Here is a 27714-nt window from a genome sequence, read left to right on the forward strand (position 1 = left end):
TTTCTTTGGAAGGAATGATGCTAAAGCTGAAGCTCCAGTAGTTTGGCCACCTCATGTGAAGAGTTGACTCATTGGAAAAGACTCTGATGCTGGGAGGGATTGAGGGCAGGAGGAGAAGGGGACGACAGAGGATGAGATGGCTGGATGGCATCACTGACTCGATGGACACGAGTCTGAGTGAACTCCGGGAGTTGGTGCTGGACAGGGAGGCCTGGCGTGTTGCGATTCATGGGGTCGCAAAGAGTCGGACTCGACTGAGCGACTGAACTGAACTGAAGGTAGTTCAGCCTGGGGGACTGCGTAGGGGAGGGTGGAGTGAGGTTAGAGAGCTTAGAAGTTAGAGAGCCAAGGAATCCTTCCCTGGGGATAAGGCAGAGGCTGGGAGGGTCTAGGAGGCAGGAAGTATGTAAGGCCCCAGTGGGAGGTGGCCCACCTCCTGTTACTGTCCCCAGGCCCTTGGTGTCTGCTCCTTCCTGAAGTACATGCCTTTCTGTTGGCAGAGCCTAGGTGAGAAGGCCGTGGGTGAAATCTCTGTGCCCGTGGCCATGGCAGAGAGTCTGCTGCAGGTTCTCAGGAATCGGTTTGAGGGCAGCACCCTCAGCGACCTGCTCAACTCCCAGATCTACACCAAGTACGGGCTGCAGCCCGACGCTCTGAGTGGCTCGTCGTCTTCACAAAATCACTCTAGTACCCCAGATCCTGAAGAGGAGTCGAAGTCAGAGGCCACCTTCTCAGAGGAGGAGACCGAGTCCCCCAACGTGAAGGCTGAGCCCCTCAAGGCAGAGGCAGAGCCAGTCAAGGGAAAAACCGAGCTGCCCATGGCACAGAGCGATTCGCAGCTGTTCAACCAGCTTCTGGTGACTGAGGGGATGGCTCTCCCTGCTGGGATGAAGGAGGCAGCCAGTGGTGAGTCAGGTGCTGGGAGGGGAGGGCAGAGAGGTGGGAGCAAGTCCTGGGTGCCCCCCAGAGAAGTGGGTCGTCAGCGGGGAGGGTGTGCCGTGGAGTGAGATCACTTCTGCGTGAGAAAGTGCACTGGGAGCGTGCATCCATTTTCCTTCCTTGGACCTTGATTACGTACAGCCTGTCACTGCTGCCTTCCTTCAGCGTCCCTGGAAAAGGAGGGTCTGTCTTCTAGAATAACGTCATCTTCATTGCCTGATTATTAAATCCCTCACACAGAGTTGGGAACATTCTGGGTGCAAGCTACAGTAGTGAATAGGGTGTTTAAACGTCAGTAGGATAATTGGGCTTGACCGTTAGAGAGTTCCAAGGTGAAGATGCTGCAGTTTTATTTTTTTTAAGCCACCGCCTTTCCCTCACGACTTTCAGAAATGATTAGAGCCTTGCGGGGCCCTGGGCCACGCAGCTCCCTGGACCAGTACGTGGCAGCAGTCGTGGCCACTGTGCAGATCTCCAGCTTGGACACCAGTCTGCAGCTCTCAGCACTCTGCGCTCTCTCTCAGGCCGTGGAGGAGGTCACGGAGCGAGACCACCCTCTGGTCCATCCTGACAGATTCCTGAGGTTAGAACCCTGGGGAGGGAAGTGGAGGTTACGGATTAAGCTGTCAGTTGGGGGAGGATAGTGGTAGGGAGGGAAGGAGCTAGGAGATCAAGAGTTAGAAAGGCTGGGGGAAAGAAGGGCCAGCTTGAGGCGTAACTGAGCAGGAAGGGGACTCTGTGATGGTTAATATTCTTGGAGCGCTTGTTCTGTGCCAGGCCCTTGTGCTTAAAGCTTTACGAGCATTCTCTCTTTAAATCCTCCCATCTCCAGAGGCAAACCTGATGCTGTTCTTATCCACTGTGTGGGTCAGGGACTGAGGCTTAGAGAATTTAAGTAACTCGCCCAGTATGACAGATAATAGAATCAGGATTCAAATCAAGGTCCTTTTGGCTTTTGAGTACTTTTTTTTCTCCCTCTCTACTTTCTTCCTATTAAATTAAAAAATAATTAATGAATTCATTTGGCCACATCAGCTCTTAGTTGTGTCACGCAGGGTCTTCGTTGCATCACGCATCATGTGCGGTGCATGGACTCTTTGGTTGTGGTACACAGGCTCAGTAGTTGTGGTTTGCAGGCTTAAAGCCCCTTGGCATGTGGGATCTTAGTTCTCTGACCAGGGATCAAACCCACGTCCCCTGCATTGCAAGGCAAAATCTTAACTGCTGGACCACCAGGGAAGTCCTCTAAAATTTTTAGAAAATACTTCTTAGTTACAAATAGTACACCATTGCGTTCTTATTTTAAAAGATCCAGAGAATGAAAAGTCAAAGTCCCATTTTGCTTCTGTTGTCACACACCCAAGCACGTATCCTTCAGACCTTCTAGAGGCTTGTATTTGTTGGTGCGTTTTCTGCATTTGAGTTTTCGTGTATGTGATCACACTCTGTTTCTGCAGCTTTCTGCCTACACGCAGTGTGTCTGCATACAGTATGTCCGTCTGCGTGCTCTTGCCTCGTTCTCACTGCCGCCCTGGACTCTGCAATGTGATTATACCCAAAATCACATGTAGCCTTACTTTGTAAAATTTTACTGTCTTGAAGCATATAGTTGACTTACAATGTTATGTGAATTTCTGCCTACAGCATAGTGACTCGTTTGTATATTCTTTTTCATATTCTTTTCCATTATCTTTTATTAGAGGATATGAATATGGTTCCCTGTGCTATACAGTAGGACTTTGTTGTTTATCCATCCTATATATAATAGCTCGCAGCTGCTACTCCCAAACTCCCTGTCCGTCCCTCTCTCACCCTCCTCCCCCGTTTGGCAACTACAAGCCTGTTCTCTCACTTACAGTGTTCTAAGGGATCTATTTTTCTTCACACCTGCCAGCACTGGCTATTATCATTTTCAAAAATCTATCAGATTGCCAAAATTTTAAAGTGATTGGTATCTTTGTCTTTAATTTCTTGAGAAGTTAGGCATATTTGCATGCGCTTCTTGTATTCTGCTATAAATATTCTTATCCTTTGCCCATTTTCTTATTGGGTCTTTGTCTTTTTTTTATTGATTTGAAGACATTCTGGATATTAATTCATTATTGCTGTTCCAAATATTGTCTCTTCTATAATCATATTTACTTTATTTTCTGAATATAAAATAATATATATGATCCCTATAAGAAAATGAAAGTTATGAGAATAATGATCATCTGAAAAGCCTCTATGCAGAGATAGTCACTGTTGACATTTTAGTAAACATCCTTACATATTTCTTTGTTTATTCCTGTGCATCACCTCTGTATATTAACTTGTTTACAGTAAATCAGGGCTCCAGAGAGGGGGATATATATTTAAAATACGTTTGGTTCACATTGTAGTCATCGTAAGGCCCATGAGAGAAGACAGAAAGCAGCTCTATGCGGGGAGGGCCCATTAGTGCTCTGGCCGCTGGTCCCCATCGGAACTTGGTGGGGTTATGGCTCTGTGGGCCCCAGGATCCCTGCACCTCCAGGCCTTGAAACCCCAGAACAAACCCTGTTGTCCAACACAAAAGGCAGGAGTAAACACAGAACCTTTTCAGTGCTTTTATTTGCGTTATTTCTCAGGATTTGTCTTTTTGTCCTCCATTCCTTCCTAGTTCCCAGACCAACTTCACCATCTCTGCCCAGGGGAGAAAAATGTTAGTCCAGCTTTTTCCCTCTTGAGACGCTCACTGTAACCCAGGAATTCTGCAGGCACTGCTTCCTTCCCTTCAGATCTGTGTTTTCACCTGACCCTTTCTGTAACTTAAGTGCTCAGGGTCTTAAATTGGTGGCTAGTATCTTTTATTATGTTGAACTTTTAGATTTTCATGCAGCTATCTTTCTTGACATTTTTTTAATGGTTCCTAGGTTTGAAGAGGGTCTATTCCATTCTGGGACTGTAAAAATATTTCCTATACTTCCTAAAAATATCTGTGACTTTACTTTTCACATATATTTTAAAATCTGTGTGCAGTCTATTTTTGCAAGTGGAGTGAAGCAGAGCTCCAGCCTTCCTTTTTGCAGATGGATAGCCACATGTCTCTGCCTCACGTTTTGCATGGTCCTTGCAGTCCTTCCTGTCTGAGATGCTGCCCTTATCGCTCTTCTAATCTGTTCATCTGTTTGGCTACCCCGTATTTCCAGAGTCTTAATTATTATAAGTTTTTATTTTGATAAGTAGTAGGCAAGTCTACAGTTATTTCTTTCCAACCAGTCCTTGACTATTCTTGCCTATTTTATTTTCTCTTTCTGTGCCTAAATCTGTCGGGTTTTTTTTCCCCTCTTGATTTTAGTTATATTTTACATCAGGATGCATCATCTGGTGTGCAACAATAATGACATAGATTATTCATAATACAAACAAAAATATTTCAGTACAGAGTCTTTGTCAGCATGAGGCTGAGGGCAGGAGTATCCTGCAGGCTACCGTATTCTTATGCACTTGTCGGCTTGCATTTTTTTTTTTTAAACATCTTTTGTAGACCAGTTGAAATAGTTTTCTCTTGGTAAGGGCATTTTATTTATTTATTTTGGCTGTGCTGCGTCTTAGTTGCTGTGCAGACTTTTGTCTGTGGCCAGCAGGTGCTCCTCCCGACTTGTGCATGGGATTCTCATTGCAGTGGCTTCTCTTTGTGGAGCACAAGTTTTGGGCTGCACGGGCTTCAGCAGGGAACATGGGTTCAGTAGTTGTGACTCACAGGCTTAGTTGCTCCATGACCTGTGGGATCTTCCCAGATCACAGATCAAACCCGTGTCTCCTGCTGTTGGCAGGTGGATTCTTTACCACTGAGCCACCAGGGAAGCCCTGCCCTTTAAAAAAGAAAAAAAACCTTTTGGGCATTTTGATTTAACATTGTGGTGAATTTATAGACTCATTTGAAAAGATGAGCCAGAGCTCATCACCGTTTTGCTATATTGCCTGCTCGATGAGGAGAAGAGCCTGAGACAGACAGACTGCAGAGGAGCGGGCAGCAGGAGGGAGGGGTCGGGGGATGGACTGGATCTTCGTGGACAGGCTTGGCCGGGCACTTAGGTGAGACTCTTGGGATGGGAAACCCCAACGTCTCTCCTCTCTCAGGGAGAAGCTGGTGAAGACGCTGGTGGAGCTGCTGACCAACCAGGTGGGAGAGAAGATGGTGGTGGTGCTGGCTCTGCGGCTTCTTTACCTGCTCATGACCAAGCACGAGTGGCGCCCGCTCTTCGCCCGGGAAGGCGGCATCTACGCCGTGCTGGTCTGCATGCAAGAATACAAGACCTCTGTCCTGGTGCAGCAGGCGGGGCTGGCAGTGAGTGGCCCGGGCCCGGCGGTAGAGTGATGGCCAGGGTGGGCAGCTCAGGGGTGGGCTCTGCTGGTCTTGAGGAGGTTCTGTGGTCATTCAGACAAGGAGGAGACATTGGGATGGAGGAGATCCAGCTGGGGAGTCCAGGAGACAAAATGCCTCTGTGGAAGCAGGGAGAAAGGTGTTTCTGAGAATGATTCCCAGGTTTAAAAGTGATCAGCAGGGGTGGATGGAGTGGGGAACTCTGAAAGAGGAAGAAGTGTACAGAGAAAGCCAGTTTGGATTTTTAGGTATGTTGACTTTTCCAGGGCTTTTTATTAACAACCTAGTGTCTGATTAAAGGCAAAAGTTTTAGATGTGACAGAGTAATTTTTAGCCATTTTATCTGAGTGGTCTCAGAACACAGAAGATACCTCCTCACCAGATGTGGGTAAAGCCAAGCCAACATTGCATTGCAGCCTTGCCAACCCCAGGCCCAGGGAGTGGGGAGAGGAGGCCCTCGTTCGGGGAAGAAGAGTCAGCTTCTTGAGTGCTGCAGACAGAGGGTCAGGCTGGTGGGGAGGTCCGGGCAGTGTGTGCTCCGTTTAACCTGAGGCTCCCTGAAGGGACAGGCAGGCCTTGTCTAGAGCAGTTCTGAGTGTGGATGCCAGCAGTCCCGTGAACTGGAGCACGGGTGCTCTTGAGGCGGTCTTTGCCTGGGGGAGGCCGACAGGCCCTTTCTTTGTGGGGTCAGCCTGCTGCTGCTTCTCCCCAGAGCAGCCAAGTATTCCTAGTCCAGGCCAGGCCAGTCTGTTCAAAGAATTTCCTGATCCTTTTAAAGTGCATGACCAAATGCTTCTAAACTCAAACTCTTGCCCTATAACAGAATTGTATCATTTTGTTTATAACTTAAGGTGTCCAGAATTCAGCTTGGATTGGGGAGGGTAATGTAGCCAAAGGGAGAAAACCTCATTGTGAGGTGGCATTTGCTTGATGGGTCCAGCCCTTACCAGGGGATCATCCTGAGGAGTAAGTTCTTTCCTCCATCCCGACGAGGTTTCCTCTCCAGAGTCAGCCCTTTCACCAGCCAAGACCTTCTCCACTCCGATGGTTTAGTGTTCATCCTAATTTCAGTTTCTCTGAGAACCAGCCAACATGTCTGCACATTCCAAGTATTTTTTCCTGTAATTCCAGCCTCACTCTGCCTGTGAGGCAACCTAAGTAGCCTCATCCAGGCAGGCTGGATACTGGCTTTGGTGGCCCGGGGACGGGGGTGGGAGTGTTGGCATCCACGTGGTAGCAGCAGCAGGGCAGAGGCCCAGGTTGCGTGGGGTGGAGTGGGGTGCAGAGTTTGAGGAGAAGGGCGACTCAGAGCTTCCGTGGTTGGGATCAGGCGTTAGAGGAACTCCAGAGAGGTAGGACGACCGGGCGGACAAGAAGTTACAGAACTCGAGGGAGAGGTTTTTCAAAGGGAGGAGCGGCTAAGTGAGATGGAAGACGGCTTCAAGCAAAGTCTTGAATATACGTTGAGGCTGTGAAAGGGCTCCGTCCGGAGGGGACGCTGCACACGGGTGGCCACCCACCCCTGCACTCATCGAGTCTCGGTCCTGGCAGAGAGAAGCTGCAGGCTCATGTTACCCCGGAACCTTGGGTTTTCTGGTTGGCTTTCTTTTCTTTTCTTCCTTTTTTTTGTTAAGCCTTTGATGTCGCATCACTGCCTCTTTCATTTCTATTTGCAAACAGCTCAGTTGCCCCAGAGTTTGAGGTCTAGAATGCAGCCCGGCTCTCTCTCCTGTTCTGCACGGAGGCCGTGCCCACTCCTGACTTTGTCTCCATACCCCCTACACAGGCGCTGAAGATGCTGGCCATTGCCAGCTCCTCAGAGATCTCCACATCTGTCACCAGCCAAGATTCCATCCATCCTTTGTTTGACGCCCAGATGACCAGGGAGATCTTTGCCAGCATTGACTCAGCCACCCGCCCGGACTCCGAGAGCCTGCTCCTCGCTCTCCCTGCTGCTGTGATCCTGATGCTGAACACAGAGGGGTCAGGACCTCCCTTCCCGAATGCCAGACTCCTGTTAAGCCCCACGCCCTGCCGCTCCCCTGCCCCGGGCTCTTGTGCTTCACAGAAGCTCCCTTCCCACTGTCGTCTCTGGATGAAATGTCCTGCTTGGGGTGGCTAGAAGAGAGGCTAAGTGGTTGAGGGTAGCGAGGTTCCAGAGATCAGAGACCCCTGTCCTTTCCTGGGGTTGGGAGGAGTGACCTGAGGTCAAGAGGCCAGGTGTCTGGCCTCAGAGGGACCCCTGGAACCCCTCTGTCCCCAGCTTCAGGGCTCCTCCCTCTGTGCCACCTCCCTGCTTCCATCACATTCATTCTCTTTCAATTTCTTCCGGGAACACCTCCCTCCTCCCAGGTGCTCCTCAGCGGTGAGAAACGGCCTCCTCCTGCTCAACCTGCTTTTGTGCAATCACCACACGCTGGGAGACCAGATCATCACCCGCGAGCTGAGAGACACCTTGTTTAGACATTCGGGCATAGCACCGGGGACAGAACCCATGCCTACCACCCGGACCATCCTCACGATGCTTCTCAATCGCTACTCGAAGCCGCCGGGCAGCCCCGAGCACTCAGGTACCGTCGTGGAGGTAGTGGGTGTGCTGAGCAGCTGGTCCCCACCCGCGGCCGGCAGGGTCCAGGCTTACGTCCTAGTTCCTTGGTAGAAAGACGTGATGACCCTTCAGGAAATGAATGAGGGCTTTCGTGCTCAAGTTCGGTCTCAAGTAGGACTTCCTGACCAGGAGGAGAGGGGACGTTTAGGATAGGTGCAGGGAGATTGGTCTTCTCTGTATAAACATGAAAGGGCTGCCATCTGTCTGAGCTGAGTGCAGTCCACTCTTCCTGGTCACTGCAGGGTCGGTTGAAATGACTTCTAGAGAGGCTTTCTGTAGAGGAATTGTAACTTGTGGTACAGAAGTTTGTGACTTAGAATGTGAAATATCGATACCATAGTGCAGAAAGGCTCTGTATTCAATGCACAAGTGAAACCTAGACGTATGGGGGCAAATCGAAATAGGCCCTGTGTCTTTTAGTCTGTACTTCTGAAGCCACCGAGCTCGGTAGTATAGGGGACCTGACTATAATAGCTAGTATTTGTTGGCTTGTATAGTAGCACAGCTCACATGTAGAGAGTAGTGGGACCGTATGAATTAAAACTGTGCTGTTTAACTTGATAGCGTTTGCCATACCAGTTTTTTTTTTTTTTGGATATAGCCAGATATATATTTAGTTCACCAACTCAATGGACATGAGTTTGAGCAAACTCTGGGCGTTGGTGAAGGACAGGGAAGCCTGGCAGACTGCAGTCCATGGGGTCGCAAAGAGTATGACGTGACTTAGTGATTGAACAACAACAAACTTACATATTTGGGGCCAGAAAAAGAAGTCTGCCACTGTCGAGTAGAAACAGTAGATGTCCTCACAACGGGGCGGGGGGCAGTTTGGGGGTGGTTTTCTGCATCTGTGCATCTCAGTCTGACCAGCTCGTGTGACTCTCCTTCATAACCATTTTTTTCCCTCCATGTGTCTGGGCAGCAGCGCCGGAGACCCCCAGCGCCCAGGGCCAGGAGGGGTCCCCTGAGCTGCTGATCCGATCCCTGGTGGGGGGCCCGTCTGCAGAACTCCTCCTGGACTTGGAGCGCGTGCTATGCCGAGAGGGTGGCCCGGGGGGTGCCGTGAGGCCCCTCCTCAAGCGCCTCCAGCAGGAGAGCCAGCCCTTCCTCCTGTTCCTGTGGACTCTGGACGCCCCCGGGCCCAATAAAACCCTGCTGCTGACGGCGCTGAGGTGAGAGGCTGGGGGGGGGGTGGGCACCTGTGTGTCGGGGGCAAGGGCAGCTGGCCGACTGCAGGGGCTTCACTTGTTGCCACCCCTCTCCAGGGTCATGACCCAGCTGCTGGATCACACTGAGGCCATGGTCCTCCCCTGGCACGAGGTCTTGGAGCCCTGCCTCAACTGTCTGAATGGCCCCGGCAGTGACTCTGAGGTACCCGAGCCCTGGCCAGGGTGGGCAGGGCAAGGCAGCCCGGGGGCACCAGCTGCCTGGTGAGGCCCTGGGGGGCCACGGCACAGCCAGCCTGGACGGGCTGGGACACTGGGAGGGAGTGGAGGAAGGAGGCCAGTGTCATCTGACGGTCCCCAGAACCGAGGCCTTCTCCCTGTGCCTGAATTTTAGATTCTGGGTTTGGGAGAAGCCCACATTCCGCAGTCCATGCAGTCCCTGCTCTCCGCCTTTGGGGATGGGGGGTGTGCCCTGTGGGGCAAGGCTCAGGCACCAGCTGGCCATTGCCAGCTGGTGCCCAAGATAGGCTGGTCCTGGCAGGAGGAAGCCTGGGGAGCTGTGCCCAAGCTCTGCCCCTCACCCCCGGGTCCTCTCCCCAGCATTCTGTGCCAGCCTATCTTTGGTAGTCTGTTCTCAAGTTCTCCAAAATCTCACCCACTGCACCCCCACATCTAAGGCCACCCCTCAGCCTGCCCTTTGCATCCCTGTGTTAATCTTGGCATCTCTGGGCCAGATCGTTCAGGAGCTGCTGTGCTTCCTGTATCGCCTGGCCTCCACACACAAGGACTACGCAGTGGTGCTCTGCTGCCTGGGAGCCAAAGACGCCCTCACCAAGGTCTTGGAGAAGCACTCGGCTCAGCTGCTGCTGGCCTGTGAGCTGCGAGACCTGGTGACAGAATGTGAGAAGCACGCCCAGCTCTACAGTAACCTCACCTCCAGCATCCTGGCGGGCTGCATTCAGGTGAGCAGCACGCGGGTCCAGGCTGAGGGAGGTGGGGGGCGGGGGAAGGGGCCTCACGGTGTCCCTCTTCGGCACAAGTGGTGGCGGATCTAGGCCCTTGTTCCCTGGCCCTTACCCCACGTGGTTCTGTTCTGCCAGGATTCTGGAGAAAGGGGCTGAGCGCTCTGTCGCCTCTTGACTCTTTCTCCACGTGTGTCTCCGTGTCCCTGCTGCAGGGACCCTTTCTCTCCCCACACCCTTTCTCTCCATGTCCCGGCTGCAGATGGTGCTGGGCCAGATTGAAGACCACAGACGAACCTACCGCCCCATCAACATCCCCTTCTTCGACGTGTTCCTCAGGCATCTCTGCCAGGGTTCGTGCCCCCCATCTGCTTCCTCCTGCGGCCACCCCAGCCTCTGCCTCCCCTCCCTTCCTGCTCCCTCGTCCCCTTCCTGTCTTCTCTCTCAACTAGCCAGGCTTTCCGTGGGCCCACAGGCTCCAGCGTGGAGGTGAAGGAGGACAAATGCTGGGAGAAGCTGGAGGTGTCGTCCAACCCGCACCGGGCCAGCAAGCTGACGGACCGCAACCCCAAGACCTACTGGGAGTCCAACGGCAGCACCGGCTCCCACTTCATCACCCTCCACATGCACCGCGGTGTTCTTGTGAGGTGTGAGCACACCCGTGTCCACGCACACGAATGTTCTGATACGCCCCAGTATACATCCTCAAAGAATTAACTACACACGCACAACCCCGACTTAGACGCCCTGTGCCTGAGGGACCTCACACCCATTTTTCTCCCTGAGCACAGGGTAGACCTCCCCTCTCTCCCCGAGCCTGCTCCCTCCACCAGACACACGTCACCACCCTGTGCTTTGATGGAGGTACAGCAGCAGCTCACCCACTCCCCGTGTGGGCATTGGTTTGTTGTGTACTGTGTGCCAGGTACCCTGCAAGGGCCTGGAGCCCCACCAACAGTGAGATAAGGGGCCTGTCTGCAGGGATCCGAGAGTCTTACTGGGGAGCCAGGCTGGAAAATCAGCAAGAGAGAGTAGGAAAAAAGTGATAGTTGACAGGTGCACTGGATCCTGATGCCAACTGAGATCTCAGAGGAGGCTGCAGACAGAGGGGCTGAATGGGTTAAGTTTGTGGTAGAAATTGACTGGGTAGAGAGAGGCCAGCAGATACAGGGACAGCATCTGTGCAGGATGAAAGCAAGAAGCAATGATGTACTGGGGGTAACTTGAAGTAATTGTGCTTGGCTGGGGATGAAGGGTCTGTGTAGTGAAGTGGCACGAGAGGAAGCTGGAAAAGGAGGCAGAATCAGTTGAGTTTTATTCTGAAATTTGAGGAGCCACTGAAGGATTTTAAGAGGGGAAAAGAGAGAAGTAGGTTTTTTTATTTAGAGAGCTCTGGCAGTTATGTGAATTTGGCTGGCAGGCCAGGACAGAGTTGGAAGGTTTACTGAGTGCTGATCGTTCAGTGAGGCGGCGGGAACGGGCATAGATGGTGAGGAGGCGGTGGAAGAGGGGAGCTTGAGAGGTGGTCTGCGGTACCTGCCGCTGGCTGGGTGAGGGGAACCACGAGGGAGGCGTCACGTGTCCTAGCTGGACAGCTGGATGGGTGCCCATTCTTCCCCAAGAGAGAAGTGGGAAGAGGAGCAGGTTTCTGTGGACAGATGACCGATCCATGTGGGCACATGGACCTGGAGGTGCCTGTGGGCACGGCATGGACCTGTCGGATGCGCGGCATGCAAGCTCAGGGGAGCGGTCTAGGGTAGAGACGTGAATTTGGAGTCCTTCAGGTGTTAACTTTCAGCTGAAACCATGGGTTTAAGTGAAATCGCTTTGGGGGAAGGTTACGGGAAGAGCAGGGAGCCTGGGGAAGACCAACGCTTAAGCAGAGGACAGGATTCTGAAGAGGATGTGGTGGGCAGAGGTCGTTTTGCACCAAGATCAGGGCCCTTGGTTCTGACTGAGTCCTTTCTCCTCTCCCAGGCAGCTGACTCTTCTGGTGGCCAGTGAGGACTCGAGTTACATGCCAGCCCGGGTGGTGGTGTTTGGGGGTGACAGCACCAGCTGCATCAACACAGAGCTCAATACGGTGGGGACCCCGTGCCCGGGCTCCCCCTTACTCTCCATCCTTCTGTTGGTCCCGGGGGCCTTATCGGGTGGACCCAGTGCCTGTGGAGCTCCCACATCCCTTCCTCCCGGGCAGGCACTGCTTTGTAAGCTTGGAGAGTGGAATCAGGGCTGTGGAGGTGCATAGATCCACAGGCGTGGGATGGGAGAGGTGAGGGGCGCACACCGTCACAAACTCGGCTGCTGTCAACAGTCTTCCAGCTCTACTCCTGTCTCTACCTCTTCTCCCCGCCCCGCCAGGTGAATGTGATGCCCTCCGCCAGCCGGGTGGTCCTCCTGGAGAACCTGAGCCGCGTCTGGCCCATCATCCAGATCCGCATAAAGCGTTGCCAGCAGGTGGGGTGGGGGACTGGGGGGCACAGGGTCCAGGAGGAAGCAAAGGATCTCCCTAGCGGCTGGTTCTCCAGTGTTCGGGGGCCAGGCTTAGATCAAGGGTCCTCCTCTGTCTGCTTGCCCTGTGTGGCCCAGGAGCCTGCTGAGTTCCAGAGAGGCGGGAGTGCCTCCAGGGAGCCGAGGGGGTGAGAACTGTGCCCCTTGCAGGGCGGCATTGACACCCGGGTCCGGGGTGTGGAGGTCCTCGGCCCCAAGCCCACTTTCTGGCCGCTGTTCCGAGAGCAGCTGTGTCGCCGTACGTGTCTCTTCTACACCATTCGGGCCCAAGCCTGGAGCCGGGACATTGCAGAGGACCGCAAGCGCCTCCTCCAGCTCTGTCCCAGGTAGGTGGGCAGGGTGCAGCCAAGGAGATACGGTTAGTGGGGGCAGGAGGGGAGCGGCGTTTGAAGGATCAAGCAGCAGCCGGAGGAGGGAGCCGAGCAGAGACCAGAAGTGTGTGGTGGGGGGCAGGGTGAAGGACCAGCTCATCTAGGCGGGCGATTGAGAGTTGAGTGCAGGTGGGTGGAGGCCTGGGGACGTCTTTAATCCTTGACCAGACATTCTTTGTCCCAGACTGAACAGGGTTTTGCGTCACGAGCAGAATTTTGCAGATCGCTTCCTCCCTGATGAAGAGGCTGCCCAGGCGCTGGGCAAGACCTGCTGGGAGGCCCTGGTCAGCCCCCTGGTGCAGAACATCACCTGCCCGGGTAACCGCCTCCACCGCGGCCCCACTAACCTGCTCCTTGTAATCATCCCCAGGGCTGACCTGAGTCAGTGCTCTTGGCTCTCTTGGTTTCTGTCCCCGAAGGCCTGTCACCTCAGTGTCCTCCCCTCCCTGCCCCAGGGACTGCTCCCTGGGACTCTGGTGTTTAAATCCTCCCCACCCCGACCCTGTCCCCACGTCCCCAGACTCCAGCGGAAGCAGACCTTGGTGAGGGGAGGCCTAGGGCCCTGCCGCCCCCAGATCCTTTCCGTGCAGTCGCCTCTCCCCTCTGCTTTCCGGGTTCTCCACTCCGTCCCCCATGGAGGCCTGACCTGTCTTCTTGTAGACGCGGAAGGGGTGAGCTCCCTGGGGTGGCTGCTGGATCAGTACTTGGAGCAGAGGGAGAGCTCTCGGAACCCCCGTGGTCGAGCCGCGTCCTTTGCCTCCCGTGTGCGTCGCCTCTGCCACTTGCTGGTACACGTGGAGCCTCCTCCCGGACCTTCTCCTGAGCCATCCGCCCGGCCACGTGAGTCCCAGCCGCGGCCGGCTGAATGAAGAAGCCGGCGGCGGCGCTGTCTGGTTCCTCTCCTGGGTTTTATTCTTCCTTTCTGCTTTGCCATGGGCCTTCCCGGGGCTGAGTTCCCCGGACGCTGGGACTCACCCAGCGGCTGAGATGAGCCTGTTCCTTTGCCCTCTGTGTCCGCAGCCAGCAAGAGCAGTAAGGCTCGGGACCGGAGCCCTGGGCCTTCCCCCGTCCTTCCCAGCAGCAGCCTGAGGAACATAACGCAGTGCTGGCTGAGTGTGGTGCAGGAGCAGGTAGGCAGCGGGGCTGACGTCGGGGCAGGGCCGAGGCTGCTGGGCGGCCCCTGGGCTGCGATTTCCCATCTCCTCAGGTCAGCACGTTCCTGGCTGCGGCCTGGAGGGCCCCGGACTTCGTGCCCCGCTACTGTAAACTCTACGAGCGCTTGCAGAGGGCAGGCTTGGAGCTCTTCGGGCCCCGGGCGGCCTTCACACTGGCCCTGCGCAGCGGCTTCTCTGGCGCCTTGCTGCAGCAGTCTTTTCTCACCACTGCCCACGTGAGTGCAGGGCCCAGCGGCCTCCCGGGCTCCTTCTGCTCTGCCCTTTCATCTGCTTCCTCCCACCACCCCCGAAACTCTGCTCCCTCTTCATGGTTTGCTCCCGCCCTTTCCTTTGCCCCCAGATGAGTGAGCAGTTCGCCCGGCACATTGACCAGCAGATCCAGAGTGGCCTGATGGGTGGAACCCCTGGAGTGGAAGTGCTGGGGCGGCTCCAGTGGCACCTGGAGCCCATCATGGTCCTCTCTGGCCTGGAGCTCGCCACGACTTTTGAGCACTTCTACCAGTGAGTGCGGATCTGGAGAGGCAGGGTGTGCGAGGCCTAGAGTCTGAGGGTGGGGGAGACCTGCGTCTTAGAGGGAAGGCAAGGGAGGTGCAGTGGGGAGGTGAGGTTAAGATGCAGAGATGGCCGTGGCCCTGGGGAGGGGGAGGATGAGGCAGGCTGCAACAGGGGGACCTGTGTTCTGGAGCGGGAGGCCCTGCCGAGCGCCCACATTGAGGCTCGGCCTGGGCTGTGCACGCTGCAGGCACTACATGGCGGACCGTCTCCTGAGCTTGGGCTCGAGCTGGCTGGAGGGGGCCGTGCTGGAGCAGATCGGCCTTTGTTTCCCCAACCGCCTCCCCCAGCAGATGTTGCGGAGCCTGAGCACCTCGGAGGAGCTGCAGCGCCAGTTCCACGTGTACCAGCTCCAGCAGCTGGACAAGCTGTTCTTGGAGCAGGAGGACGAGGAGGAACAGGGCCTGGAAGAAGAGGAGGTAAGAGCAAGGGAAAGAGTGGGAGAATAGGCGAGCAGGAGAGTCTGGACCAAAGAAGGGAGCCCAAGAGCCCTTGGAATCCTTCTGTCTCTCAGGAGGAAGAGGAGGCCGAGAAGGAGCTCTTTATCGAAGATCCAAGTCCAACAGTCTCTGTACTGGTCCTGTCACCACGCTGCTGGCCGGTCTCCCCTCTCTGCTACCTGTACCATCCCAGAAAGTGCCTTCCCACAGAATTCTGTGATGCCCTTGACCGCTTCTCCAGTTTCTACAACCAGAGTGAGGAGATAGGGACAGGCAGTTGGAGATTGGGGTGAGAGTTGGGGTGGCATCTCAGAGAGGAGGAGGAGAGAGGCTCTTTGGACAGGAATGTATAGATAGGAAGCAAAGTGGTCTCTGGATAGAAGCATCACTAGGGAAGGAAGGGTGGAGAAGTGTGGGTTAGATCTTCATTAATTTCTTTCTGATTTTCTTCACCTTTATATGAACTTGCTCTGTTTTTCCTTTTTTAACTTTAAGTTGCATGCTTATTTCATTTTTAGTCTTTTCAGACTTCTGGTTTTCAAATGAAAGTATATAAGGCTGTTCATTTCCTATCAACATTGCTTTAGCTGCATTCAGTAAGTTCTTGGTTTTTGTTTTGTTTTGAAGAGTTTTTTTTTTTTAATTGAGGTAGAGTTAGTATTCAACAAAGTACACAAATCTTAATTATAGCTTAATGAAATTTATATCCGTATGCCCTCCTGTAAGCAGCCCCCCTGCCTGATCAAGACATAGAACGTTGCCAGCACAACAGAAGGCTTCCTCCTTCATGTCCCCTTTCTAGTCAGTATCTTCTTCCAGGAGAAGTTACTATTCTCCCTTTTCATCGTAGGTTTCTGCCTCTAATTTAAACATCATACAGATGGAATCACAGAGCATGTATCCTGCAGTGTCTGATTTCTCTCACGGGACGTAGTGTCTGTGGGAGTTTTTCAGGTTGCCAGTTGCATCATTAACTTTGTTCTTTTGCGTTGCTGATTCACGTTCCACTGCATGAATTATGGATATTTGGGACGTCACATAAGTTTTTATCCTGTAGTACTTGATAATTGTTTAGTTCTAAGAGTTTTCTAATTTCTATTTTGTTTCTTTGATTTATTAGTTTTCTGGAAGTATATTATATATTTTTAAGTTTCCAAACTTGGGTTTTTTTTTTTGCTTAGTCATCTTTTGCTTTAGATTTTAACCTTCATTCCCTGTAGCCAAAGAAGGTGATTTCTGTGATTCTGAATCTTTGCATTGAGTGAGTCTTATTTCATGGCCTAGTAGGTGATCAGATTTTATAAGTGTTCTGTGTGTGATGAAGAAGAATGTGTACTCTTCAACCGTTGGATATAGGATTCTATTTATTCCTCTAAATTGACCTTGTTAATTGTGTTGTACAAATCTCTATCCTTACTTATTTTTGTTTGCTTGATTTATTACCTAGAGAAGTATGCTAAAATTTACCATTACAATAGTGAAGTTTTAAACTTCCAGTCACGTCAGTTTTACTTTATATATTTTTTGATTATGTTATCAGATACAAGGTTAAAATCATTTAACAGTAGATAATAATAGATAGAACTTTATATAGCAATAATAATAGAACTTTCCGCAATGATGGAAAAGTTCTTTTCTGTGCTGTCAAAAATGACAGCCATTCATGTCTATTGAGCACTTGAAATGGGACTAGTGTGACTGAGGAACTCAGTATTTAATTTTATGTACTTTAGAGTTTAATGTTAAATAGCCACATGTGGTGAGTGGCTACCACATAGAGGACTCTGTAGATTTAGAATCTTCATGGTCGGTTAAGCCTTATTGTAATGAAATGACCATCTTTCTTTCTAGTGAAGTTTTTTCTCTTAAGGTCTGTTTTTATCTGGTATTAATGGTGTACCAGCTTTCTTTGATTGGTATCTTTCTAGTATGTCTATTTCTATCCTTTTACTGTTTTCTTTTGGCTTGATCATTATTTGAGGTCTCTCTTATTGTGGTAAAATATGACTAGCATACTTTGGCATTTTAGCCATTTTAAGTATAAGATTCAGTTGTCCTTTTACTTGAAAATTGTTTAATTTGGAAATAATACCGAAAAAAATTGTGAGAATAGTATAAAGAGCACTCGGAAACTCTTTTCTTTTTCAGTGTGTGTATGTTAGGCTGCGCTGGACCTGTGTTGCCATGCACAGGCTTCCTCTAGTTGCAGTGAGTAGGGCCTGCTCTCCAGTTCCGGCATGCAGGCTGTTCATTGTGGTGGCTCTTCTCATCGTGAAGCAAAGGCTCTAGGCACGAGGGCTTCAGTACTTGCCACGCGTGGGCTCAGTAGTTATGGCTTGTTTGCCCCACGGCATATGGAATCTTCCCAGACCAGGGATTGAACCCGTGTCCTCTGCATTGACAGGCAGATTCTCAATCACTGGACCATCAGGGAAGTCCTCATAAACGCTTCGTCCAAGTTTACCTGTTGTTAACATTTTGCTCCATTTGCTTTTTAAATTTGCTCTTTGTGTACATATACACGTCTATAAATGTATATGTATGTATACTTTTTTCATGAACCATCGCGTATATGTTGGCTCTTTGCCCCTAAATAATATACATTTCCTAAGAGTAAAATGTTCTTTTATGAAACCAGCACTCCATTTATTACTTTCAAATATTTAACATTCATATAATACTTTTAATCTAGTTTCCATATTCCAGTTTTGTCAATTACTCCATAATGTCTTTTTTTTTTTTTTTTAGTCCTGGAGAGGATCCGGTTCAGGAGCACCTGTTGGTTTAGTTGTCGTGTCTCTAGTCTCCTTTAATCTGGAGCAGTTCCACAGGCTTTCTTTGTCTTTTGTGATACTGACACAATTTTAAAGGAGATATAATCCTTTAAAATTCCCTAATTCCTCCTTTTAAGCTTATGTATTTCTGGATTCACGTTGCACATTCCTGGCCAGAGTACTAAGTGATGTTATATCTTCCCAGGATAGTATACATGGAAGCACAGGATTACCACCCGCTCCTTGTTAGTAATGTTAATTTTGATAGCCTGGTCAAGAGGCAGTTTGATTTTTCCACTGTACAGTTAATATTTTTTCCCCTGCTACTATTAATAAGCAATCTGTTGGCAGTATACTTTAAAGCCTGCCAGTATTCTACTGTCATCAGAATTCCCCTAGTAGCATTTTACGATTTTTTTTAGCCACCCTTGCAGCTTGCAGGGTCTTAGTTCCCCAACCAGGGATTGAACTGGGCCCTGGCAGTGAAATCAGTGAGTCCTAACCACTGGACCTCCAGGGAATTTCCTTATTGTACTTTTAATTTTGACTTCTTTTTATATTTTAGACATGTCTTTATTTAAAATATTAATACCTAGAACCTGTTTTCTAATCTCTCTTTTTGAATTATCAATTTTTGTCTAGTTATTATAAGTAATAACATTTGACTTTTATTTTTGGTTTACTTTTCTTATAATTTTAAATTTCAGTTATTTACTATATACAGGAGTATGTAAAACATACAGTTAAAGCAAGAAAGTTCAGTAGAACACTAACAGATGTGATTCTGCCCTGGGTTTTTGTGCATTCTATTATTTTGGATTTTTAAAAAATTCCTTTTTGTCTCTATCAGTTTTGGAAGTTATGCATTCTGTTTCTATAGTTGATTGCTCTTATATTTTTAATGTAAGTTTAACTTGTTAATGTCACCTCCCATCTCCCTGAAAAATGGAAGGACCATAGAAAATGTTAATTCCAGTCTGATCCCCATCTTGTACCTTTGTTTCTCTCCCAGCTGGTGATTATTGTTATTGTTTTATTCAGTTTGGATTCGCCATCATACTAGTTGCTTTGGTCACCGTTCCTTTTGTACCTTGATCCTTCTTTGTGAATTCAGTTTTCCTCCTAAAGTCCATTATTTAGAAGTTTCTTAATTGATGAAATATTGCTAGAAAACTTTGATCAGTTTTTATTTTAGAATGGCTTATTTTCATCTTCATTTAGAAAATCTTTTTATTGTGAGAAATTTTGACATACCAAAAAGCAGACAGAATAAACTTCAGTGTATCACCATATATCAGTTCATGGCCAATTTTGCTTCATCTGTATGTATCCCACCCACTTTCCCCACCCCTCAGATAAAGATTCCTTTTAAAAGCCAGGATTCTATAATTATCAAACTTACAGAAATTAGTAGTAGTTCCTACTATTATCAGATATACAGTCAGTATTCATATTTCCCTAATTATCTTGAGCTTTTTAGAGTTTTTTGTGGGTTTTTTGGCCTATTGAGGATCCGAATGAAGCCCCCTTTTGCGTTTGGTGAGTTCTATCTCCCGTCTCCCTCAGTGTATGATCCCTGCCTCAGTTTCCCTCCCCTCTTGCGGTTGTTTGTGGAGGGCTGGCTGGTTGTCCAGAGCTGTCCACAGGCTGGATTATGTCTACCGAGTGTCCTCTAGCATGGTCCTCTGTCGCCTCCTTTCCTAAAGACCGATATTTAGGTGTTGAGATGTAGGAGCTTATTTAGATTCTGGGTTGATTTTCTCAGGCAAGGACATGTCATAGGTGGTATCATGTACTTCCTTCAGTACATGTCTTCCTGTGTGATGTTAAAGTGGATTTCAGCATCATCTGTCCAATCTATACGTTATATAGAATTTCCCATCAGCTGTTCGCTAGACATTCATTCTCATTACCATTAGGGTTAGGAGCTAGTGACATTCTACTCTCATCCTCTCTCCATGTGTTAGCCAGAAGGCTCTGTCTGTAGAGAGAACCTTTCTCTCATCAGCTTTTTGGTTGCCTGGAAGGTCCATTTATACAGGAAAGGCTTGATTCTCTTTTCCTCTCCCTCTTTTTTAACCACTTTTCAAAATAATGTATTGGTTCTCTAGCTTCATCCAAAGATACCCATGAGGTCTTTGAAAAATAAAAGATATCATGAACTCATGGCTTTTAAAACATTTCACGTTTTTCAGTCCATCACAGGTGTGTGTGTTTTTTTTTTTTTTTTTTGACATTCACATTGTCCCATCTTGGGCCAGAGAGCACCTCCCAGTCTGGTTCCTTTTGGTACCTTCTCCTCGTGACAGCATCCTTGCTTTCTAGTCTGAGCAAACACCCCAGGCTCACAGCGGGTGGCAGAGACTCAGCCTAGCAGATCTCTAAAACTGTCGAGTTCCCTGGGAGCAAAGCCCAGCTCTCCTCTCTGCTGTTTCTGCTGTGGAGCTCACCGGGCACAGGGCTGGGCACAGGGTGGGCTCGCAGACACAGAGGGGCTGTGCTCGGGACGCTGGATGAGGCATGTATTTGTGAGTGCTGGGCCCTGCTCCCCACAGAGACTAGCGGAGCCTGGTGAATGCTGCACGCTCGCCTCAGCCCTGACCCCTCATTTGCCCTGTTGTCTCCACTTCTTCCCTCGACACTCTCCCAGGTCAGAACCATCCGGCCTTGGACGTGGGGCCACACCGGCGACTGCAGTGGACGTGGCTGGGCCGGGCGGAGCTGCAGTTCGCGGACCAGACGCTGCACGTGTCCACCGTGCAGATGTGGCTGCTGCTGCATTTCAACCAGACAGAGGTGCCTCAGCTCCTCAGCCTCTCTCTCCTTCGCTTCGTCTGTCACTGTTTTCCTCAACTCTGGCCCACCTTCTTTCCCTTCTCCTTTTCCTTTGCCTTGACCGTCTGCTCCTGACTGGCCCTGTTTCTCCGGCCCAGGAGGTGTCAGTAGAGGCTTTGCTGAAGAATTCTGGCCTCAGCCCCGAGCTGCTGCTCCAGGCCCTCCTGCCCCTCACCTCAGACAGCGGCCCTTTGACCCTGCAGGAGGGCCAGGACTTCCCACCTAGGGGTAGGTCCGAGGTGGTGGGGCTGGGCTGAGCCCCTGCTCCCAGGGGTGGGCTCTCCGGGTGGGGGAGATACAGGGGATGAGAATGGAGCCCCCTTTGCCCTCACTCGTCTGTCCCTTCCCCTCTTTGGGCACTGACTGGGAGCGGGTTCCAGGTGTGCTGCGTCTCCGGGAGCCTGGGCTCCAGCCCCGTGGGGAGGCCCTGTGGCTGCTGCCTCCCCAGACATACCTGAACGTGGAGAAGGATGAAGGCCGGACCCTGGAACAGAAGAGGAACCTCCTGAGCTGTCTTCTTGTCCGTATTCTCAAAGCCCATGGGGAGAAGGGCCTCCACATTGACCAGCTGGTGTGTCTGGTAGGCACAGGGGACCCTGATGGTTGGGGGAAGGGGAGGGAGTCATGCTTGGGGGTGGAGTGGGGGGCAGAGGGCATCACGGGGAAGGTAGGTGACATTCCCATCTGGTTTTTCTATTCCTGATGGGAAGTTAGAAGGTGGAGACCAGACATGAGTGCTGACCGTGTGCCAGGCTCTATTCTTAAGAGTTTCCATGATTAAGTCATTTAATCTACACAGAAATACAATGAGATTGGTGGTGTTGGTATTACTACTATTATTATTATCCCCATTTAACAGATAAGAAAAATGAGGCATGAGTTAGTAACTGATCCACAGTCAGGCAGTAAGTGGCAAAGCTGGAGGCTGGCTGCTCTGGGTAACCGCAGCCCACCTGTTTCCTCACCTCCCATCCAGGTTCTGGAGGCCTGGCACAAGGGTCCAAATCCCCCTGGAAGCCTGGGCCGTGCCATTGCCGGGGGTGTGGCCTGTACCAGCACGGATGTCCTCTCTTGCATTCTTCACCTCCTGGGCCAGGGCTATGTGGAACGGCGGGATGACTGGCCCCAGATCCTCACGTACGCCACCCCAGAGCCCTCAGGGCCCTGCCGGGGCCAGGCAGAGATCCCCTTCTTTGGCAGCCAGACCTCTGAGACCTCCAAGATAAGGTAGCCCCGTGCCCCCTGCTGCAGGGCCCCCCAGGACGAATGGCACCGCAGTGACATGGGAGGGGTCATAGTGCCAAAGCCAGGCTGCCAGAACAAAAACATGTCATTTCTTTCTTTGTCTAGCGCCATTTTCCCTGTCCCTGATGAGAGATACTAGTCCTCATCCCCACTCCCAGCGTCATCACCTCTTTTGCTTCCGTCCCACGCAGGGGCCTTGCTGTCCCCAGACTCCTTAGGTAGGAGTCCAAGACTCATAAACTCCTTTCTGGATGTCTTTCGTTCTAAGCAGAATTGAAATACTAGGCAGACACATATCGAGTACTAACTATGCACTCTGCTTAGTGAAATATACAAATTCTATGAATAGTTTTCAGGAAGTCTGTTCTCCAGAGGAATTTGCCATAGGACTCCGCTAGCTAGCTGGCACCCTAAAGCTCTTTACCTCAGTTCCAGTTCACCAGGAGTTGTTCTGCTTTTACGCCGGCTGTTCAGACTGTGTAAATGCGAGTTTTCTAGAGTCATCTTTCTCAAACTTCCACTCGCACACATTTTCAAATTCACTGGAGCTCCCCGTGACACTTAGGCTGCTGGTCCACAGCCCACACGTTGAGGAATGAGGCTGTGGACTTTCTCTCACTGGACACGCTGGGAGAATTTGGGGAGGGATCTGAGTGTGATCGTCCCATCCACTGCAGGTCAGTCAGCACCGTGACCCCTGCCCACTAGATTCCAGTAGTGCTTCAGTCACTGACTGCCAGCCCCACCCCACATACTGCAGACGCTCTGTGGAGGCTGTGCTCTGACGGTGGGTGGTGATCCTCAGGCTGGTTCAGCAAGTGTGGACGAAGATGCACAAGTGGGGACCGGGGGGCCAGGGTGGGCTCCAGCCAGCGGGTTGGATAAGCAGGGCAGTGAGACTGACCACTGACCTCTGTCTCTCTCAAGCCCAGAAGCCGTGGCTGCCCTGGCTTCCCTCCAGCTGCCCGCGGGCCGCACCATGAGCCCCCGGGAGGTGGAAGGGTTGATGGAGCAGACGGTGCGGCAGGTGCAGGAGACGTTGAACCTGGAGCCCGACGTGGCACAGCACCTCCTGGCTCATTCCCACTGGGGCGCCGAGCAGCTGCTGCAGAGCTACAGCGATGACCCTGAGCCGCTGCTGCTGGCAGCCGGGCTGCGCGTGCCGCAGGCCCAGGCCGCCCCCGCACGCCCCGACCACTGCCCCGTGTGTGTCAGCCCCCTGGCGCCCGACCGCGACCTGCCCGCCCTCTGCTGCCAGCACTCCTGCTGTAAGGTGAGGCTCTCCTCCCCCCAGCACCCCAGCAACTCGGGAGCTCTGGTCTCCAGCCCCGGCAAGGCCACTTCTGGGCCTGGGCGATGTTGGATGAGTCTCAGTCCCTCTTAAGCTGGTTTTGTCATCGGTAAGTGGTGCTTTGACACTCTGCAGGGTGGTGGTTAGCATCTGGTGGTATGTGTCTTTGCTGCATATTGTAATCACTGGGAACTTTTAAAAAATCCCAGTGCTCAAAGTATGCCCGAGACCAATTAAATGAGAATCTCCAGAGGTGAAACAAGAGCTCCTCAGGGGATTCTAGTGTTCAGCCAAATTTGAGAACAATAGATAATACACACACTTTATAAAATCAAAGCACTTTATAAATGAGAAGTGTTTGGAAATTGGTGATGACTATGGTTTATGCTTTCCTTATCACCACCGAAGGTTTTTTTATTCCAAAATGTCATCACTTCTTTTATCTGTACACGTTCACTTAATATAAAAATTAAAAGGAACAGTTTAAAACAAAAACAGCACAAAAGCAGAGGGAAGTACGGGAAGTCAGGCTGCCGTGAAGCTGAGCGGAGAAGGCTGTAGCTGGGGAGGGAGCACCCTTGGGGTGGCGAGGGGCCGAGGCAGGAAGCCAGGTGCTGAGTGCCGTCTCCCCTGCCCCTGCCTCACAGCTTGTAGGACCAGAGCCCACACCCATCCACTTAGCAGGATGAGCGCCCTTGTTGCCATCAATTCTAGCCGCCTCTCTCAGCAGCGCCGCCCCAGTGGTGGGTGACCTGGGCCGTGTGTGTTTGCATGTGTGTGTACTTGGTACTTTTTCTCCTTCCCTTTTGCTCAGCTTCAAGTTACTGTTCTCACATAGTCGCCTCTGCCCCCCTGTTCCCAGGTTCTTAATGATTCCCTTTACACTTCCACTTTTTTGTTCAACTAATGCTTGTCATGGACCTCCTGCGTGCACAGCGCTGGGTGCTGCGTGAGGGAGTGGGGAGACGCGGGCAGACAAGGACCCGAGAGCTAATAATAACCACAGCTAATATTTATGGGGGCCTCATTCTGGGCCTCTGTGCTGTTTTACAAACATTGTCTCGTTTAATTCCTGGAATAGTTCTGTGAAGAAGGTGAGCACAGTGGTGGGACAGCGGAAGGAGAGATTTGGGAGGCGGACGGGGGCCTAGTTGAGTTGGGTTGGCAGACAAGGGCCTTTATGGGAAGCCCTGGTGGGTTTTGAGCAGAGATGCAATAAGATCTGATTTCCAGTTTTGAAAAGATCACTTGGTGTGGAGAAAAGGCTTGGGCAGAACGAGAGTGGAAGTAGGGACACTGGTTCAGAGACTTGTACAAAGAGGCAAGAGGTGCTGGCCGCTGAGCCTAGGGACGGTGAAGGGGTGGACAGATCGGGACACATGTGGGGTAGAGCTGACAGGGTTGTGGCTGAGGACAAGGGCATCAAGACAGCTCCTGGGGTTTTGACCTGAGCATCTGGCAGGATGAGTTGGGGGAAATGTTAGGCCTGGGGTTGGTGTGCAAGGCAGACTTTTGAGGGGAAATTCCATCCGTTTTGGCCAAGTAAAGTTTGAGCTGCTTTGTTGGGCACCTGTGTGGGACTAGCAGGCAGACAGTGGATTTTTCAATTTGGAAGTAAGTGCAGAAGCCTGGCTGGCATCACCCAGGGGGAGAGGAGCAGGCCCAAGGCACTGAGCGTGGGGCACCCCAACCCTGTAGAGACAGAGACAGAGACAGGGAGCTGGGAAACGGGACTCAGCAAAGCAGGCTGAATCCGTCCCAGCAGAGGAGCCAGTGGCAGAGTGCAGGAGCCACTGACGGGGAAACCCTGGGGCCTGGAGCAGTGGGAGACAGCTTCCCGGGGTGAGGCTTGAGTGAGTGGCTGAGGGCAGGAGGGGAGTCCAGGCGGGAGACGGCATTCCCTCTGGCTGGGCAGTGGGGACAGTGGAGGCCAACGGTAAGCCCCAAGCAGAGACACTCCTCGTGGGCATGGAGCAGGTTCCAAACTGAGACCTGGCCATTGTCCTGCAGGGCAGTGCTCCCACTCCACAGCTGTCGGCTCAAGGGCCTGTGTGCCTGCCCTCCTCGGCCTGGGGGTCTGAATGCGGAAAAGGATTTTGCATTCTACTTCCCAGTTTATCTGGGCTTGTTTTTCTATAGGAGGGGGTTGGTTTCGTGTAGTACTTGAGTGAAAGTAGTTCAGTTACGCACTTATTTATCATGGAGAGTCCTCATGGAACCACCTGGGGACTCTCCTGGGGTTTGGATCCATCATTTGGGGAAGCTCTGGGGTAGGCAGTGTGAGGGAGAGGGTCCTTAATGGAGTCTTTTGGAGGCTCAGGTGCTCACGAGGTAGTTGGTGTCTTCAGGAGGGATGAGGGAAGGAACAATCAAGAGGGGAGGGGATGATGAGGGCTGATGTTGGGGGGGAGGGGATGATGAGGGCTGATGTTGAGGGGGAAGGGATGATGAGGGCTGATGTTGGGGGAGGGGATGATGAGGGCTGATGTTGGGGGAGGGGATGAGGGGGGCTGATGTTGGGGGAGGGGATGATGAGGGCTGATGTGGGGGGGAAGGGATGATGAGGGCTGATGTTGAGAGGGGAGGGGATGAGGGGGCTGATGTTGAGAGGGGAGGGGATGATGGGGGCTGATGTTGAGGGGGAGGGGATGATGGCTGATGTTGGGGGAGGGGATGAGGGGGGCTGATGTTGGGGGAGGGGATGAGGGGGGCTGATGTTGGGGGAGGGGATGATGAGGGCTGATATTGGGGTGGAGGGGATGATGAGGGCTGATGTGGGGGGAGGGGTGATGAGGGCTGATGTTGAGGGGAGGGGATGATGAGGGCTGATGTGGGGGGAGGGGATGATGAGGGCTGATGTGGGGGGAGGGGTGATGAGGGCTGATGGGGGGGAGGGGATGATGAGGGCTGATGGGGGAGGGGGTGATGAGGGCTGATGGGGGAGGGGGTGATGAGGGCTGATGTGGGGGGAGGGGGTGATGAGGGCTGATGTGGGGGGAGGGGATGATGAGGGTTGATGTTGAGGGGTGGGGACGATGGCTTGGGTTGGGTACGGTAGTGACATGATAGCAGGAGAAGGATTTATGAGTTGTGACACCCCCGGCACTGGTGACGGGGGGTAGGGGGGCTGAGCAGAATTTAGGAGTGCACTGGAGGAGGTGGGGGTATGGAGACAGGACTGAGGTAAGAAGTTGAGCCAGATGAGGTCACAGCTACAGCACAGTGGGCCCTGGCCAGCCCCCCAGGCCTTCTTCCTCTCTGGCTTTCTTGCTCTAAGTCTTTCTCAGAACTTGAATCTTCTTTTTCTTGATTCTCTTTACCCATCCCTTCACACCCATCCCAACAATAATTTTAATTACCACTTTGGTCTGCACACCTCAAAGTGAACTGTAATTGTGGCCAATCAGGAAAAGCCCTGGAGGCCAGAAAGGTTAGGGTCAGTGTTGAGGCTGATGTAGCAGCACGTCTGTCTCTGGCCTTGCCAGTGTTGGGGAGGGTTCCTGCTCCTGCGCTGTCCCTGAGCGGCCGCTCCCGTGTCCCTCCCAGTCTTGCTGGAATGAGTATCTGACGACACGCATTGAGCAGAACCTCGTGCTGAACTGCACCTGCCCCATTGCTGACTGCCCGGCCCAGCCCACGGGGGCCTTCATCCGTGCCATTGTCTCCTCGCCAGAGGTCATCTCCAAGGTACCCAACTCTGCCTCAAGAGGCTCCGGGGCTCGGGGGGCCCGGAGGTGTGGTGTCAGAGAGCCAGGCACTCACCTCATGGCCCCTGCATCCCCACAGTACGAGAAGGCCCTCCTGCGTGGCTACGTGGAGAGCTGCGCCAACCTGACTTGGTGCACCAACCCCCAGGGCTGCGACCGCATCCTCTGCCGCCAGGGCCTAGGCTGTGGGACCACCTGCTCCAAGTGCGGCTGGGCCTCGTGCTTCAGCTGTAGCTTCCCTGAGGTGGGGGCCCACCCTGACTCTGCCCCATTGCCGGGGTCCACACCCCTCCCTGCCCCCCCCACCCCAAGCACCCTACCCTGTCCTGCCCGCACCACCAGTCTGCAATAAGGACTCAGCTATACCCTCGCTGCCCCCCTCCCCTAGGCACACTACCCTGCCAGCTGTGGCCACATGTCCCAGTGGGTGGACGATGGCGGCTACTACGACGGCATGAGTGTGGAGGCCCAGAGCAAGCATCTGACCAAGCTCATCTCCAAGCGCTGCCCCAGCTGTCAGGCTCCCATTGAGAAAAATGAGGGGTGTCTGCAGTAAGTGGGGGTACTGTGGGCGGCGGCAGGGTTGGAGGCTCGGGAGAGGGTGGGAGACCTGGCAGAAGGAAGGGGCAGTGGACGGGCCAGAAAGCTCAAGAGCACGGGAGGTCCTCAGCTACCTCCTCGCACCTTCCAGAGTGATTCCAGTGTTCCCCCCACTCTTAAGCCTGCATGTATGAGGGGATCTGGAAGCCAGGATGTGGTGAGTAGGGATTAGTGAAGTTAAGGAGACTTA

The 27714-nt window shown here is 52.2% G+C and overlaps 1 protein-coding gene across 8 annotated transcripts in view; it reads left to right on the forward strand.

Annotated features, from left to right (window-relative positions):
* The window catches only part of CUL9 (cullin 9), a 37659-nt gene that overhangs the window by 7199 nt on the left and 2746 nt on the right, over nucleotides 1-27714 (forward strand). The window contains exons 7-34 of one of the 8 annotated variants that reach the window (XM_086371707.1): nucleotides 501-906; nucleotides 1330-1522; nucleotides 5044-5251; nucleotides 7074-7270; nucleotides 7640-7857; nucleotides 8818-9067; nucleotides 9161-9266; nucleotides 9796-10023; nucleotides 10286-10376; nucleotides 10499-10670; nucleotides 12001-12106; nucleotides 12385-12480; nucleotides 12685-12860; nucleotides 13090-13223; nucleotides 13566-13745; nucleotides 13926-14035; nucleotides 14113-14295; nucleotides 14421-14581; nucleotides 14823-15051; nucleotides 15147-15327; nucleotides 20497-20642; nucleotides 20780-20909; nucleotides 21062-21261; nucleotides 21658-21908; nucleotides 22854-23199; nucleotides 26764-26904; nucleotides 27004-27168; nucleotides 27313-27476. In XM_086371707.1, the coding sequence (XP_086227833.1) occupies nucleotides 501-906; nucleotides 1330-1522; nucleotides 5044-5251; nucleotides 7074-7270; nucleotides 7640-7857; nucleotides 8818-9067; nucleotides 9161-9266; nucleotides 9796-10023; nucleotides 10286-10376; nucleotides 10499-10670; nucleotides 12001-12106; nucleotides 12385-12480; nucleotides 12685-12860; nucleotides 13090-13223; nucleotides 13566-13745; nucleotides 13926-14035; nucleotides 14113-14295; nucleotides 14421-14581; nucleotides 14823-15051; nucleotides 15147-15327; nucleotides 20497-20642; nucleotides 20780-20909; nucleotides 21062-21261; nucleotides 21658-21908; nucleotides 22854-23199; nucleotides 26764-26904; nucleotides 27004-27168; nucleotides 27313-27476 (5168 nt within the window). Of the gene's footprint in view, nucleotides 1-500; nucleotides 907-1329; nucleotides 1523-5043; nucleotides 5252-7073; nucleotides 7271-7639; nucleotides 7858-8817; nucleotides 9068-9160; nucleotides 9267-9795; nucleotides 10024-10285; nucleotides 10377-10498; nucleotides 10671-12000; nucleotides 12107-12384; nucleotides 12481-12612; nucleotides 12861-13089; nucleotides 13224-13565; nucleotides 13746-13925; nucleotides 14036-14112; nucleotides 14296-14420; nucleotides 14582-14822; nucleotides 15052-15146; nucleotides 15362-20496; nucleotides 20643-20779; nucleotides 20910-21061; nucleotides 21262-21657; nucleotides 22086-22853; nucleotides 23200-26763; nucleotides 26905-27003; nucleotides 27169-27312; nucleotides 27477-27714 lie in introns of those variants that run through there. The other 7 variants (XM_086371708.1, XM_086371709.1, XR_015153206.1 and 4 more) reach the window with 7 other exon arrangements.

This window comes from Bos grunniens, chromosome 23 (genome assembly GCF_055505025.1).
Source record: "Bos grunniens cultivar Pamir isolate PY7600 chromosome 23, Bosgru_T2T1.0, whole genome shotgun sequence".
Classification (NCBI taxonomy): domain Eukaryota; kingdom Metazoa; phylum Chordata; class Mammalia; order Artiodactyla; family Bovidae; genus Bos; species Bos grunniens.